This window comes from Seriola lalandi, unplaced genomic scaffold (genome assembly GCF_002814215.2).
Source record: "Seriola lalandi dorsalis isolate HSWRI2012SDOR001 ecotype SW California unplaced genomic scaffold, Sedor1 jcf7180002054387, whole genome shotgun sequence".
In the NCBI taxonomy this organism is placed as follows: domain Eukaryota; kingdom Metazoa; phylum Chordata; class Actinopteri; order Carangiformes; family Carangidae; genus Seriola; species Seriola lalandi.
The window spans coordinates 388,593-403,472 of NW_019524940.1; the positions used below are offsets into that span (position 1 = coordinate 388,593).

The 14,880-nt window shown below is 39.0% G+C and overlaps 1 protein-coding gene across 1 annotated transcript; it reads left to right on the forward strand.

The window, feature by feature from the left end:
* Window positions 1-244: 244 nt before the first annotated feature.
* Window positions 245-14,659, forward strand: LOC111657206 (secretagogin). The gene is made up of 11 exons (XM_023409298.2): window positions 245-432; window positions 849-919; window positions 4,002-4,094; window positions 7,540-7,629; window positions 8,408-8,464; window positions 8,936-9,013; window positions 11,122-11,177; window positions 11,615-11,660; window positions 11,800-11,859; window positions 13,567-13,635; window positions 14,069-14,659. The coding sequence occupies exons 1-11, from the start codon at window positions 363-365 to the stop codon at window positions 14,195-14,197; spliced, it is 819 nt and encodes a 272-aa protein (XP_023265066.1). The 5' UTR covers window positions 245-362; the 3' UTR covers window positions 14,198-14,659.
* The last annotated feature ends 221 nt before the right edge of the window (window positions 14,660-14,880 follow it).

A 14,880-nucleotide genomic window follows, 5' to 3' on the forward strand; every position in this document is an offset into this window, starting at 1 on the left:
TGTTCCATTTTGTCATGGATCAGTATGTTTCACAAAGTCATTCTGCCGGTGTTGGACATTTCTTCATGCAAAATATTAATAATGATTAAAATAATTTTACAGTCTTTTTCTGCATTGTATCTTCTTTGTAACTTTTGCTGATGTGTTTTGCAGTATAACAGTGCGGCCACCAGATGGCAAATACAATGCTCTCTCTCACTCTCTTGCTCTCTCTCAGAGGAGGTGTGGTTTTTACTAAGTCAGAAAGAGCATATGTCAAATAAAGAAGGCTACTGAACAGTGCAACAACACAGTTTGGCACCTCAGTCTTCATTGTTTTTATGCTTAAAAGTTGACAGCTTGCTTTGCGTTTCTTTATTAAAATGGACATTGCATTTGATAACCTGGATGCAGCTGGTTTCCTGGAAATCTGGCAACACTTCGATGCAGATGGTAAGGACAGTTAAAGACACGGTCATATTTTTTGTCCATTGATATACATATTAATATATTAAGATAGGCAGCACAGTACTTTTTTAATGTATTTAATTTTATTTCCACTGTTACTAGGCATTAGGGAGAAAAGGACTATTTGTGATGACAAATTTCTGAGTTTTGGTTGTAGCAACTAATTTCTGTTCGGAGTATCATGTTAAATATTCTTATTACAAAAAAAAAATCAGAACATGACTGTGGGCTGTTTCTGTGTCTGCAGACAGTAAAGTCCTGTGTCACATGAAACGAGTAATAAATTATCTTAGTCACTTCATTGAGAGTTCGCAGTATTTGAATTTTGAAGAAAATGCCAACTTGCTTCCCTTCATTTACAACCCAGCGACTTGCACAACTTGTTTTTTTTATTCGGACAGATAATGGCTATATTGAGGGCAAAGAGCTTGATGACTTTTTCCGTCACATGATGAAGAGACTGGGTCCACAGGTAAGTAAGCTTTATTTGGACGAATTTATCTAGATCTAGTGAAGAAAACTAACAGCAGCTCAATACAGTCCGATGCAGTGCATGTCATCTGAACAGGCACAAAACCACTAGCACATAATTTTCATCTGATAATGGCAAATGCATACGACACATCTGTCGATCTATATGGCACCCACAATAACATTACTAGAGGAGGTAATATGACTAAACATTGCTGTTTTCAAAATATAAGTCCAGACTAAGTATTTGCACAGTTGCACAGGCTCTGAGCTTCAGTTCATGGACACTGCATTTCAGTGCCAAGCTTTAGTTTGAGTAGGTTCACATCAATATAGAAAGAACTGTGCTCGACATCCTTGTCAAAGACTTAACTCTGTTAAAACCCACTTTCAGATTTATGAAGCCTTTATTTTATTTTAAAGTGCAAAATAATAATAATAATAATAGACCAGGTCTTGATGAAAGACCTAGTCACAAAAGGAAAAGGTTTCACAAATGAAAAACTATGTTGTAAATATTTCTCTCCCTGTTAATCTGGTTCAAGTCTAACTGAGGTGGTTTTTGATCTAGACCTGCTCTGATGTGGTCTTGATGAGGATAAAACAGTGTAAAAGCCCATTTGGATTTTTACAATACTGGTTTCACAAATCTGAAACTGTATTTTTAACAGTTACTGGAGTCAACTTATTAATCAAATCCAAGTGTAAATGTGCTGGTTTTTAAGCTAGACCTGACTTATTTTTGTCTGGAGGGTGAAAACGCAGTGAAATCGCCATTTTATGCCCTCATAAATAAAATGAAGGTTTCATAAATCAAGTGCTGACGACCAGACTAAAGGCAAAGAGACCACACAACACACAAGAGCTGCATGTGGCTGCAGTGAATGCCTGTGAGGGAAGATACAAAGCGTCTGCTGATGTCCATGGATGTTGGACGTCCCTGATTGCAAAGGGTTTTTCCACAAAATATCAAAAATTGTGATTGTACACTATGTGTTAAAAGGGCTAAGTCTCCAATACAGTTATTTCAATCCTGATTTGAACGACCTGGTCTGGGCTGTATATATCTTAGTTAATTTTTTTATTTATTATATTGCATGTGACATGGTCTACAAGTACAGGCAGCTGTTTATTTTGAATTTTGCCATTAAAATCACTAAAGTTCGCTACACAATGATAATTAAATTTCTCATGTTTAGATTGAAGGGTTTGTAGGAAACAATTTGTCAAAATTAAAGTTTAAATCAGCTTTTACGAAATATAATTGCTTTTGGGCACAGACTTTGCAGCACTTATGGTCTCTGCTGTGTGGGCAGCTGAACCTCTATGCAGTTATCTGGATGGGTGGGGTGACTGTAAGGATGTTAGACACAACACAATTATATAGCTCTGGTCCCTGTCAAAGGAAAAGCCCTAGACTTGGTTACAAGTTGACCTAGGGGAGCTCTGTATTTGTGTGTGTTTTTGCGTGAACACGTGCTAATGACTCATTTTTTTTACTGAGCAATGTTAAATGCTGTGAAGCTGATGGACTGAGCCCTCTCCCTGACCAGTTATAATGGAACACCAAACGAGTATACAGTACACCTATTAGTGCATGTTCTTGTGCGTGTGTGAGACTGGACTCCCTTAGATACTAATGAGGTTGTACTCAAACAAACAGACCACCAACCATAGGTCACTTTGTCTCTCTAATGTTTGCTCTTTCATTAATGCCCCCAGGATGAGTTCTGTTTGGTCTATTTCTCTTGAGCTACAACAACACTGCACACTCATTCTGCTATTTCCTATTAAGCTGCTGAAGCATTGGGTAACATGAACCACATGGTGTTTGTCTATCTATTTGTGGTTTTATTTCCTGCAGTGCATCATATCTGGTAATTACACATTTTCTTCCCACAATTAAACCAGTAGGTCAAAAGCTATTTAATGAATTTTGGGATGATACACTGTTAGTTTAATGTATCAGTAAAACCTAGAGAATACATGAGTTCCTTATGGAGAGGGGAAACATGCTTTTTCAATTAATACAGCATTTCAGTTCAGTAGTGTATACGAAGTCAAACATTAATGTGTGTACTTAAAAAAGCTCTGCCTAGCAACAGCAGATTGCAGGTGCCAACAGGACTGCCTGACAGAAAGTTGAGGCTGAAGACAAATACTTGTCTGTCTGTAATGAGCGAGGGCCTGGCACCTTGTAGTCTGCAGACTGTGTGCTCTGCACCATGTAAATGTTGATTCACACAGAAGCATCATAGATCAACAGGTTTCTATAGTTACAGTATGGTTTGCACCGAGACACTATTAGATTAGCTGCTAAATGCATTTTAAAATAACTTGAAGAGCTAAATATATTGTTGCCTTCAGTTGCTTCAAGCTTTTGTCTGAGCTCTGTTAGAGAAAAATGTGATTGTTAACTCAGATAAGCACGCTATCAGACTGTATTTTTGCAGCGTTTGTAGCTCAATTTATCTTTGGTTATAAACTGCTACAATATGTTTTCCATATCCTTAAATGCATCACGTTTCGTGAGTAAAAGTAGTTCCTGACTATTCGTTATCTACAGAACAGTGGCATAGACTGAGGAAGTTACATTTCAGATTAGATGAGGTATATGCAGTGAAATGCTTGCTAAAAAGATAAATAAAAAAATAAAAAACAGGACCATGACACTGGGCAATAGAAATCTCTCCTCTCTTCCTAGATGACCACTCTTGGTTGCAAATGTTTGAGGTGTACACCATCATAGTTTCTGTTCTGTATATTAGAAAAACTGAGAAGGCCAAGCACAGTCAACTACAAAAATGCTTTAAGAAAATTTTGCCAGCGGTTGAGAAAGCAAACCTTGAGAGGAAAATGGCAGGTACAGGTCAAAGAAGTATCCATGGTGACATTGCTTAAAATAAGTGTGACTCAGCCAGTGAAGTATCTGTCATCTACATCATTATTTTCTATGATTTGCAAATACATTATATGCTCGATTCACTCGATCACTATATCTGTGTCCAGTGGATTTGTAATGGTGGCTTTAGGTAAAAAAGAAAAAAATCAATGCTGCATTTTAACCTATTGTGTCTCGAAAGGAGAAAGTGACTGAAGAACGAGTTCAGAGACTGAAGCAGAGGTTTATGTCCGCCTATGATGTCACAGCTGACGGGAAACTACAGATTCAGGAGGTAAAACACAGTTTCTGTATCCCATTCACTTGACCATCATTTCCTTAATAAACTTTTGGTACTCCATAGTGAGTAAAGGTGAAGCACTAATTAAAACTAAACTAACATTAAAACTCCCTCACAACACCATCTCTCTCTTTTTGTCTGTCACTCTCTACAAAATGAACTCTACTAACTTCCTCTTTATTCAGGATCTTCGTCCTCTTCTCCATCTCCTCTCTCTCTCAGACTCCTCTATTCTACCCACCCCCCTCTCTTTATCTACCACCCCCCTCTCTGCTTCCTCTTCATCTTTTATTCATCTCATGTATCTATGACAATAATACAGCTTGTACCATATTCAAGAAGAACAGAAGCTCATTTCTTGGACTGCTGAGGGTCACTTTAAGCCATCCTCTTGCAGTGAAGAGACAGTCAGAGGAGGGGCACTCAAACCACTTATCAAAATCAAATACCTAACAGTGCGCAGTATGTAAATAAGTGTAAATAAAATCTAATCTGAATGGCACAACAATTCTTCTAAATGAGACAAATTGCTCTTTATTGATGAAGGTTGATTATCGAATGACTTTTTGATTGAGCCAATTCATTTAATTAAATCAAACCTGACTGACAACTTAACAGGCCGTGGCTGTTTCCCAGAAATTTAAAGACATATTACGATGACACTGCCTTCTCAGTCTCCACTCAGTGTAATTGATGCAGCTCCTGGCACAGCAGCAGTGCTTCATCAGAGCAAAGTGCATTTACTTTATTTTGAAAGAAAAAGAAACGTATTCCCATTTATTAGGCCAATCCGTTAATGCATTGCACCCACAGGCCACAAAGGTTTGACTTTTTCTCATAAAGCTGTACAAAAATCAATACATGTATGCAGTAAGTGGCCATTTGAAGACACTGATTTACTGAGGGTGATGCAGAAACAGTGTGGTCAAAGCTCTTTTTAGCTCCTTTTCTCTCCTAGTACCAATTCTGGCAACTCAACCCAGAGTATCCGCAAATACCAAGCAAACAAATCCAATAAATTAATACTAGTGCCTTTCCCAAATTTAAAATATGTATACATCACCAGTTGGAACTCATTTGAAATCATTTTCTGTAAAGTAACACTTTTATGTAAAGTCACATGAGGCTAGGGATGCTACAAATTTAGGCGGTTTTCCATCCTGACTAGATGAATGTAGCTGAGAGCAGAAACACTAAATTCAAAACTGTGTTTAGTGTTGCTCAGTCATTTATGGTTAATGTCTGATCCACTTATTAAGGACAGTAACAGCCCTGATACTAACCCAGTGAATTGGGTCAGTGCATCCCTACTGCAAAGAGTAAGAATTTAGGTTCATGTAGTGAATATACACTCAGTTGCCAGTTTATTAGATACACTTTGCAAAACCTAATGCTAGTCTAATACTACAGGAACTCCTCTCTGTGTAATGAAATACAGTTCAGCACCACCACAAGCGACACCCTTCAAAATGAACATAAAGTTGAACACCTCTCTAAAACAGTTTATTGCAGGATTCTTGTATTACCGGTGAACCTAAAGAAACTGACACCTGCTTACTGTATATATGGTAAATATGTTTCTACTGACCAGGTTTTTGTAATTTTTTCATGCTATTTCCCCATATGCTGTTGCTTCTGCTCTATGGCTGACAAAAGGAAGTTAGCAATGCAAAAAGCCACAGTATCCTGTGTGATAGCTGTATGAAGTCCAGATATCATAAGACCGATCTGTTAGACTCAGTGTTCGCTTACGATCAAACATGAAATGTGACAATATATATGAGGACACTGTGTACTGTGTATAGGCTATTTAAAGTATACTGCAAGTGCTCTTTGCTGCTTTTCTCATTGTAGATGAGTATTTTTGGGTTTTGGACCGTTGCTGTAACAAAAAAAGCAATCTACAGATATCGTGCTCTAGGAAATTTAATGGAAATGTTTTCACCAATTTTCAGCATTTTTTTCAAATACACAAGCATCAAAAACATATCAACAGATGATTAGATAATGGGTTAGCTCTACTTCTTATTAATGCTTTAACCAAGACATTTAGCAATGGTATGACTTGTGTGCGTGATCAGCGTTTTATCTCTGAATGTCTGGCTCGTCTGTATTTGGCAGCACTGTTGGTGCATTGCGCTTTTTCTCTGAGCTGTAAGCTTTGTGAACCAAATGGCTGCAGTACCATCTTGTATTTTAATTAGAATAATGATATTGTCCAGTTTAATCTGCTAATGGAGGGCTGATATCGTTAAAGAAGGACAGACTACAAGAGGGCGACATGAATTGGACAGGAGCCAGGAGGAGCTGGTGTAGGGATGGTTCATCTGAATGACAGTAAAACATGTTTTCAGATACAGTCCAGCATTTGGACGCATTTTTCCTTCTTCAGGCTCTGTACTTCAGCACAGTCAATTTGAAATAAAATGCCAAGTCCAAGCGTGAATTAGACTACGTTTACATTAACATACAGAAAACACTTAACACACAGTGTCCACATTGCAAGGGTTCAAAAGTAATTGGACACTTGGCTGCTTAATGTTTCTTGGACAGCAGTGTGTTGTTTCAAACCTAGTTCATGCACAAAAGAGTTCACACGTGGCTCGGAGTTTATTAAGAGTTTCAAATTAGTTTAAGGTGGAGTTGCCTGTAAATATGAGGAGTAAAAAGGTAACTGTGCAATGGAAGAAGCTAATAATGAGACTACAAAAACTAAAAATCTGTCAAAGAGAAATCAAAAGTAGTTGGTTTGCCAAAATCAACAGTGCAGTACATTCTAAAAAAGCAGGTGTGCACAGGAAAAGTAGAAAAAGGTAAACCACTCGGTAGACCGAGGAGCACAAACCTTGTGGATGATGGAAAAATAATTTGCATGGACAAGAAAAACTCTTATGACTGCACAGCAAGTCAAGAACACTCTCCAGGATGTAGGCGTACATGTTTCCTTGTCAGCTGTCAAGAAAAAGCTTCATGACTGAAGGCCAAGGCTACGACTTGGCACTTTAATGTATTATACATTATTTCATTTCAAACTGAATGTGCTGAAGCACAAAGCCTGAAGAACAAAAACAGTCTAAGTGTCCTAATACTCACAGTCTACACTCTATCTGAGGCTTCACCTGCCACCTTACTACAAAACTGTATTTGTAAAAATCAATAGCAAAGTCTCAGTATCTTAGTTTCTCAGGATAATTCAAGGACCTCATTGTTGAGAGTTTGATCGGATTCATTTCTTCTGTAGAAAATAGTTGATAAAATTGACTCCTCATCTGATCAAGATTTCAAGACTATTTGTATCCTGTAAACTTGGTGGCGACTGTTATTCTCTCCAAGAATAAAATGGGTAAGACTTAGGTACTGTGGAGGGAAAGCCTCGCTGAACATCAACATCCAATCACTGCTCTCTGGTCTGACCTCTGCCCCCTTTCCTGTCTTCCAGCTGGCCCATATGATCCTCCCTGAAGATGAGAACTTCCTGTTAATTTTCCGTAGAGAGGCTCCCCTGGACAACAGTGTTGACTTCATGAAGGTAAGATCACAATATGTTGATGAAAGGTAGAACTAACAGAACTGATTACACAACAGCATCGAAATCACCAAAACAGAGGTGTCCTAGTTGACCAGTGGTCCAACATATACCATGTGATGTGATGATCATAGTTTAATTGGGTACTGTTGCCACATGTCACCACCAGAGAAAGACGTCTTCCAGGATTCACTGGTGTTTTTGTAGTGTACAATTTATTGTAAGTTGGAACTTAAATTTGTCCATTTTCCAGTGTCCATACATGACAAGTATCAAGATATAAACCAAAGCACCAGTTTAGTACATTTTCAAGCTAAAAAGCATCTAAGAATTTCAGCTGTATATCAGCTGTTGTTCAGTTTCGGGCTAATATAATGGAATGTAGAATAGATTATTGCCAAGAAAATGATAATGACAGGTAATATGCAACACTTTCTAATATTTCCCTGCCTAAAACCAGATCGACCAGCAACAGACCAGCAGAGCAGAAAACAGAATGTGCCAGTGGCTTGGCGTGGCACGCAAGCAAAGTATGAGGAAGTCTTCCAACAACCTCAAAACAATAAATTATGAAATGATTGAAAGAGCTCAATTTTAACCAATTGAATTATATCTGCATCATAATTAACTTGATAATTCACCTCTGAGCTCATGTCACCAAAAGAAAATCACCCCAGTGGCTATAATGATTTTACTGTTTCATATTAAGTTAGCTGCACTTCTGTTACATCACATTGCATATGTAACCATTTGCTGACTTGCCCTCTTCTGCCCACTGCAGATATGGAGGAAGTACGATCTTGACTGCAGTGGCTACATATCAGCTCAGGAGCTCAAGGTGAGGTTTTCAACATGGACAAAGAACCCACACCCTCACACCACAGAACCAATTATGCACCTCTTTTCTGTTCAAGGAACAGTCAGCATTCGTGGCACCAACAGAGAATGACTGCAGCCTTTGGCCATTATTTCATGTTCTGTCATAAATTGAGATGTATGTTCTTTTTCAGCTTCTGACAACACCCTTTTCTTCTAATAATAAAGTTTTTTTTTTAATATATTTTTGATGTTTAGCCAGTTGTTGATTTGGAAAGGAAACACTAACAGGACAGATTCCTTTGTTGACATGAAGATGTTAAAATAAATACTAATGGGGAGTAATTTCATGATTTTGAACAAAAATCCTCTAATTTTGGAACCAGCTCTTTCTCACTACATAATCTGCACAAATGAAGTACCCTTGTAACATATAATCTATCCCCCACTGGATTTAACTGTTTTGATGATAAGATAATCTATTTTTCTTTAGGCTTTCCTGAAAGACCTGTTCCAGCAGGACCACAAGGAAGTGTCGTCTGACAAGCTGGAGGAGTACACCGACACAATGGTAGTAATACAATTCACTCACACACACTTATTCTCCACATTCTGAGACTATTCCATAGTCTCCGACCACTTCCTAATTCACTTGAATGGGAAAGTGAAATCAGACTTTTGGACTCCAATGTACACTATATGGACAAAAGTATTGGGTCACACCTCTTAATCATTGAATTCAGGTGTTTCATTCAGTCCCATTGCCACAGGTGTATAAAATCAAACACCTAGCCACGCAGTCTGCCTCAATAAACATTTGTGAAGGAATACGTCATAAAGAACTCACTGAATTTGAGCGTGGTACTGTAATAGGATGCCACCGTTGCAACAAGTCAGTTCATGAAATTTCTTCCCTCCTAGATATTCCACAAGCAACTGTGAGTGGTATTATTGCAAAGAGGAAGCGTTTAGGAACCACAGCAACTCAGCCATGAAGTGGCAGACCACGTAAAGTTACAGAGCGGGGTCAGCGAGTGCTGAGGTGCACAGTGCATAAGAGGCGCCAACGTTCTGCTGACTCAATAACTGCACAGTTCCAAACTTCCTCTGGCATAAACATCAGCACAAAAACTGTGCGCCGAGAGCTTCATGGCAGGGGTTTCCATGGCCGGGCAGCTGCACACAAGCCTTACATCACCAAACACAATCCCACGCGTCGGATAGAGCGGGTTAAAGCACACCGCCACTGGGATCTGGAGCAGTGGAAACGAGTTCTGTGTGACGAATCACGCTTCTCTATCTGGCAGTCTGACAGACGAGTCTGGGTTTGGTGAATGCCAGGAGAATGTTACCTGCCTGACTGCATTGTGCCAAGTGTAAAGTTTGGTGGAGGAGGGATAATGCTGTGGGGTTGTTTTTCTTTGCGGTTGGCCTAGGCCCCTTAGTTCCAGTTTAGGGAAATCTTAATGCTTCAGCTTACCAAGACATTTTGGACAATTCTATACTTCCAACTTTGTGGGAACAGTTTGGGGAAGGCACTTTTCTGTTGCCCCAGTGAACAAAGCAATGTCCATAAAGGCATGGTTGGGTGAGTTTGGTGTGACTTGCCCGCACAGAGCCCTGACCTCAACCCCATCGAACACCTTTGGCATGAACTAGAACGGAGACTGCGAGCCAGGCGCTCTCATCCAACATCAGTGTCTGATCTAACAAATGCTCTTCTGGATGAATGGGCAAAAATTCCCACAGACACTCCAAAATCTTGTAGAAAGCTTTCCCAGAAGAGTGGAACCTGTTATAGCTGCAAAGGGGGGACCAACTCCATTATAATGCCTATGGATTTAGAATGGGATGTCATAAAGGCTCCTGTAGGTGGCCCGATAAGTTTGTCCATATAGTATATGTTGGTATACGAACATCTGCTACCACTTTACTTCAAAACTGAGGTAGCGCTTTAACCAAGGTGTGTTCAGATGGTTGTCATGGTGATCTGACTTGCCATCAGTCCATATGTAGAGATAAGTTTATGCTAAACCTTTTCTTGTCTTAACTTAGTGTGTGAGTGATTGGACACTGTATCATAACTGCGGACAAGAGACTCTGTTTCACCTACTGTCTGAAGTGGTTGTGTGGAGCTGGTTTACACAGTCACATCCTGCAGTTTTCGGGTAGCTTGCAAATGCTAGTTAGCCTACTGTAGTTACACTAGATGAAATGGAAAAAACATATGCAACAGCTGTCCTCAAAACTTAACTTTTGACATGTTTATTTTCACAAATAAAAGCTTCAGAAGGCTGAAAGGATTTAAGTTGCTGCAATATACTATTCTGCCAAACAACAGCAAAATGAGACCACAACTGTTCAGAAGGATTTCTCACTTGCGATATTACGTTCTGGAGATCTTGTGTGATGCGGCAGTTGTCAAAAGGCAGAATAACACAGGCAATATATCTAATTAACTGTCTCCCTAACTTACATCTGTGGAAACTCCTAGCCTCAGACAGCACAGTCCTACTATTTTATAGATTTCAATTTAGAGGAGATTGATTCATGGTCAAAGACAGATGAGTTGGCTCTAGAGGCACAGGTGGTGTGAGGAAAGTAGTAACTGCACAGACAGACAATTTCACAGTGGCTAGTTATTTTCATGCTTCTTAACACAGCCTCCTTTTCTTGCAGATGAAAATCTTTGACAAAAACAAGGATGGCCGTTTGGATTTGAACGACCTTGCCAGGTATTTTTCAAAGAGCAGAACGAAGAGCTATTCTTAGAAGTCCCTGCAATGTTAAAATGTCTGTAGCCTAGGACTGTATTGGTTATGTATTACACAATGTAAGTGTTGCCATGAAACCATCTTTATGTGTCTGTTGTCAAATGTTTGGACAGACATACAAGAGCTAATTGCCAAATGCTACCATCTCAAAAAATGATCAATCAACTATCTTGAGCCACTATTACTTCAGTATTAAAGTAGAACCACATTATTCAACTCTGGCTGATAGGAGTCAATGCACCAACCTGCATAGAATTTATAAAGAAATGTACACGAGAACATGGCTGAACAATCCCTGCCCCTGTTCATTTAAAGAAGGTGACAACTACCACAAGGAATATTTTTCTCTTCGATAGCTCAGACACTCCTTGTAAAGTATGTATGTCTCTCTCAATAAGGATCTTGGCTTTAGAAGAGAATTTCCTGCTCCAGTTCCAGATGGATGTAAGTGCATTGTTTATCTTGTTCTTTTAACACTTTTCCAGATTAAAAAATTAGGGCAAATTGTGTTGCAACAGGTTAATAAGTTATCTTCTATCTATTTTTATCTAATTTCTAACAACTTCTCCCTTCTGTTTTCAAGGCCTGCAGTAAAGAGGAGAGGAAAAGAGACTTTGAGAAGATCTTTGACCACTATGATGTTGTAAGTACGGTAATACACTGTCAAGTCCCTCTCTGGGATGATGATCATTCATAGTGCAGTGGCAGGTAGGAGTCAGTAATTCATATCAATACCCCCTGATAAGCTTCCCTTATCCTGTTCAATCACATGTATGACTTTGTCTATAATGTCAAATGTGCATGAGTTAATCTGTCTGAAATCTTCTACCTCCATCACCTTTCATTTCGAGAGAAACTTTGAGAGAAGTGCTCTATGGTTATCATCATTAGGGTGTAGTATTGTATTTTGACTGTGATTGGAGACTCGGTACGACATTTTTAATAATTAGTCAGGTCTGGGACGATTATCCGACGTAATCGACGTTGTCCATTATAAAAATTATTCGACGTGGAATTTTAGTGTCGACGCGTCGTGTAAAATCACACAGGGTAAATGTTCATAGAACAAAACCAGAACTTTCTTATGGGACCGTTTATATCCATCGTCTTTGGTTTACCCGGATACAAGCGCAGCGCACGGACTGGGACAACGCGGTGGCGTAATTGAAGTCATTGACTACATGAATGATTTGCGTCTGTGTAATCTATTTGAACAACACGGCGGCAGTACGACGGAGCGTGTGGAGCAACACGCGGCAAAAAAGGCTCGCACACGGTCCTCCAAAGTTTGGGAATACTTTAATCTTGACACCAACAGTGCAGTAGTCTGCAGACTCTGCAAAGTGCATCTGGCATATCACTCTAGCACGACAGTCATGCACGAGCACATAAAGAGGAAACACCATGGTGCAGCGAGTCAAGATGTTGGACGGGGAAAATTGTTATATTAAATGACTAACTGAAAAATAATTGCTATAAAATTACTGTAAATAATCGTTAGATTAGTCGAATAATTGAAAAAATAATCGATAGATTAATCGTTTAAAAAATAATCGTTTGGGACAGCCCTAGTCAGGTCACATCCATCCTGCTCGACCGTGGTAATACAGTCTGATTAAAATATAGCAAGTGACTCAGTGTAAGTGACATGTTTCACACCTTGGCTACAATTTCAAGCCTTTAAATTAACAGCACCGCAAGTGACACCTTTTTCAAGTTTTTTCTTAACAGCATGCCTTCGAACATTATCTTTAACTCCTGGAGAGTGTGAAAATGTTGGTCTCATAGTCTCATGGCAGGGGGCAAATATCTCATATGGCCTTGCATATTCAAGCCTTTTGTTGTGGTATATCTGCAGTAAGGAGGAGGGACAGCAGCATCATACTGTTTCCTTCACTGTGTGACACTGTCAAGTAGCGCTCCAGTGCTTCTGCTTCAAATCTCTCTGTGTGTAGCCTGTAGGTGGATATTTCATATAAATGTACATTATTGAAAGACAGCCTGTCAGGAGTTGTAAGATCCTCCTTCATTTTCTTTGTGCATTGCATTGTGGGAGAATAGTGTGCATCAACAGCACATTCGAAAATCAACCGTAATAATATGCATACTGTCTGCTTTGAGTGTACTTAATTTTGTCACTTGATTCAGTGTGAACACACTACATACTGGATGTGTTTCAGGCCTGACTATGACCCTAAGATATACGCCCAGTAGAGGAAAACGAATGAATGACTGACTTAATAATGTGAGTGGGATGTAAATTTTGGGGAAGTAATTATCTCTGTCTTTTTCTCTTTCCTTTGGCTTTTTCCTTTTCTTTTCCTTTTTCTGTCCCTTTGCTCTTGTTCAGAGTAAGACAGGAGCGTTGGAGGGTCCTGAGGTGGACGGCTTTGTCAAAGACATGATGGGGCTGGTCAGGGTAAGAGTCTGTGCTGTTGTTCCAACTGTGTTTTTTAATGACTATGCTTTTTTAACAGAGTGTTGTTTACCTAAAATGTTGTGATGTGCACACAAAATATGTCTATTAAGAGGTATATTTGCTGCTACTTCTACTACTCTACTTCTCTCAACAGCTCAGTATTAAACCACAATAAATTTGGACACCTGATCAAAACGTGTTTTGGCAGCAAGGTCGCAGTGTGCCGCTTGATTTGCTCCCACTCGGGGGCACGGCGATTCACCTAGATACCAAACTGACACAGTCAAGGAAATAACCTCAGTGCACTTCAGGAAAATACCAATGCACTGATGCACCACTGAATGTCTCACCCTGCACCAAAGCTAAAAAGTGCTGCTTACAAACACCACATTTACAGTGTAATGCCTTCTTGTCCTTCCTCTCTCCTCTGCAGCCCAATATGACGGGTACTGAGCTGGACAAGCTGCGCGCCGTTCTACTGCGTCACTGTGACGTCAACAAAGACGGAAAGATCCAGAAAAATGAGCTTTCTCTGTGTCTGGGAGTCAAGCCTAAACCTTGATTAAAGATCTGTGTTATTATAATGTATTATGTAACACTCACTCTGAATTTGTTGTATAGTCAATAATGGTAGAATGCTGTTTTGATGCAGATCAGTCTGAGGTTATTTAAGGTCACTATTCATAAATTGTTATTTGATCCTGAATATGATAGAAACGATTAGACACTATGTACTACGACTTCAAGCTGTGCATGTTTTAGGGCCAAAAAAATTAGATGTTTTTTTGGCTAAAATGGATGTCTGGTGCTGTGAGATTTGTCAGTCAGTAAACATGTCAGTGTAGCTTTTGAAAACAGAATGTTTTTCATTGTAATATTGAATTTTATTCATGGAGCCAGACTATGTTGGTCATTACTGACGTTTGGGCACTTGCATGTTTCTCTGCCAAGTACAGGATGTTGTTTACTGTCATTTTAAAATAAAGGGCCTATGAGAAAATAAAACAATGATGACAAGTGCTGATTATGTTTCACATAGTTTTTACTACTGTAATGTATTAAACAGCTTTTATATAAATGTATAATTTAAACTTTCATTAATTAGATTAACTTAGGTTTACTCATTAAGGGAACTAACATTTTGATCTGATGATATAATAGAAATATACATAATTTCATTTTACAAGTCACTATTGTATCATTTACAAATCTTTAAAATAATCCTTGATTATGAACAACTATCTA

Excerpts from the sequence above, each read along its gene's own strand:
- LOC111657206 (XM_023409298.2), top strand. The coding sequence starts at position 363 with ATGGACATTGCATTTGATAACCTGGATGCAGCTGGTTTCCTGGAAATC. Across the intron at positions 9,014-11,121 it reads AGGAGTACACCGACACAATG|ATGAAAATCTTTGACAAAAA; the intron begins GTAGTAATACAA and ends CTTTTCTTGCAG. Across the intron at positions 11,661-11,799 it reads TGCTCCAGTTCCAGATGGAT|GCCTGCAGTAAAGAGGAGAG; the intron begins GTAAGTGCATTG and ends TCTGTTTTCAAG.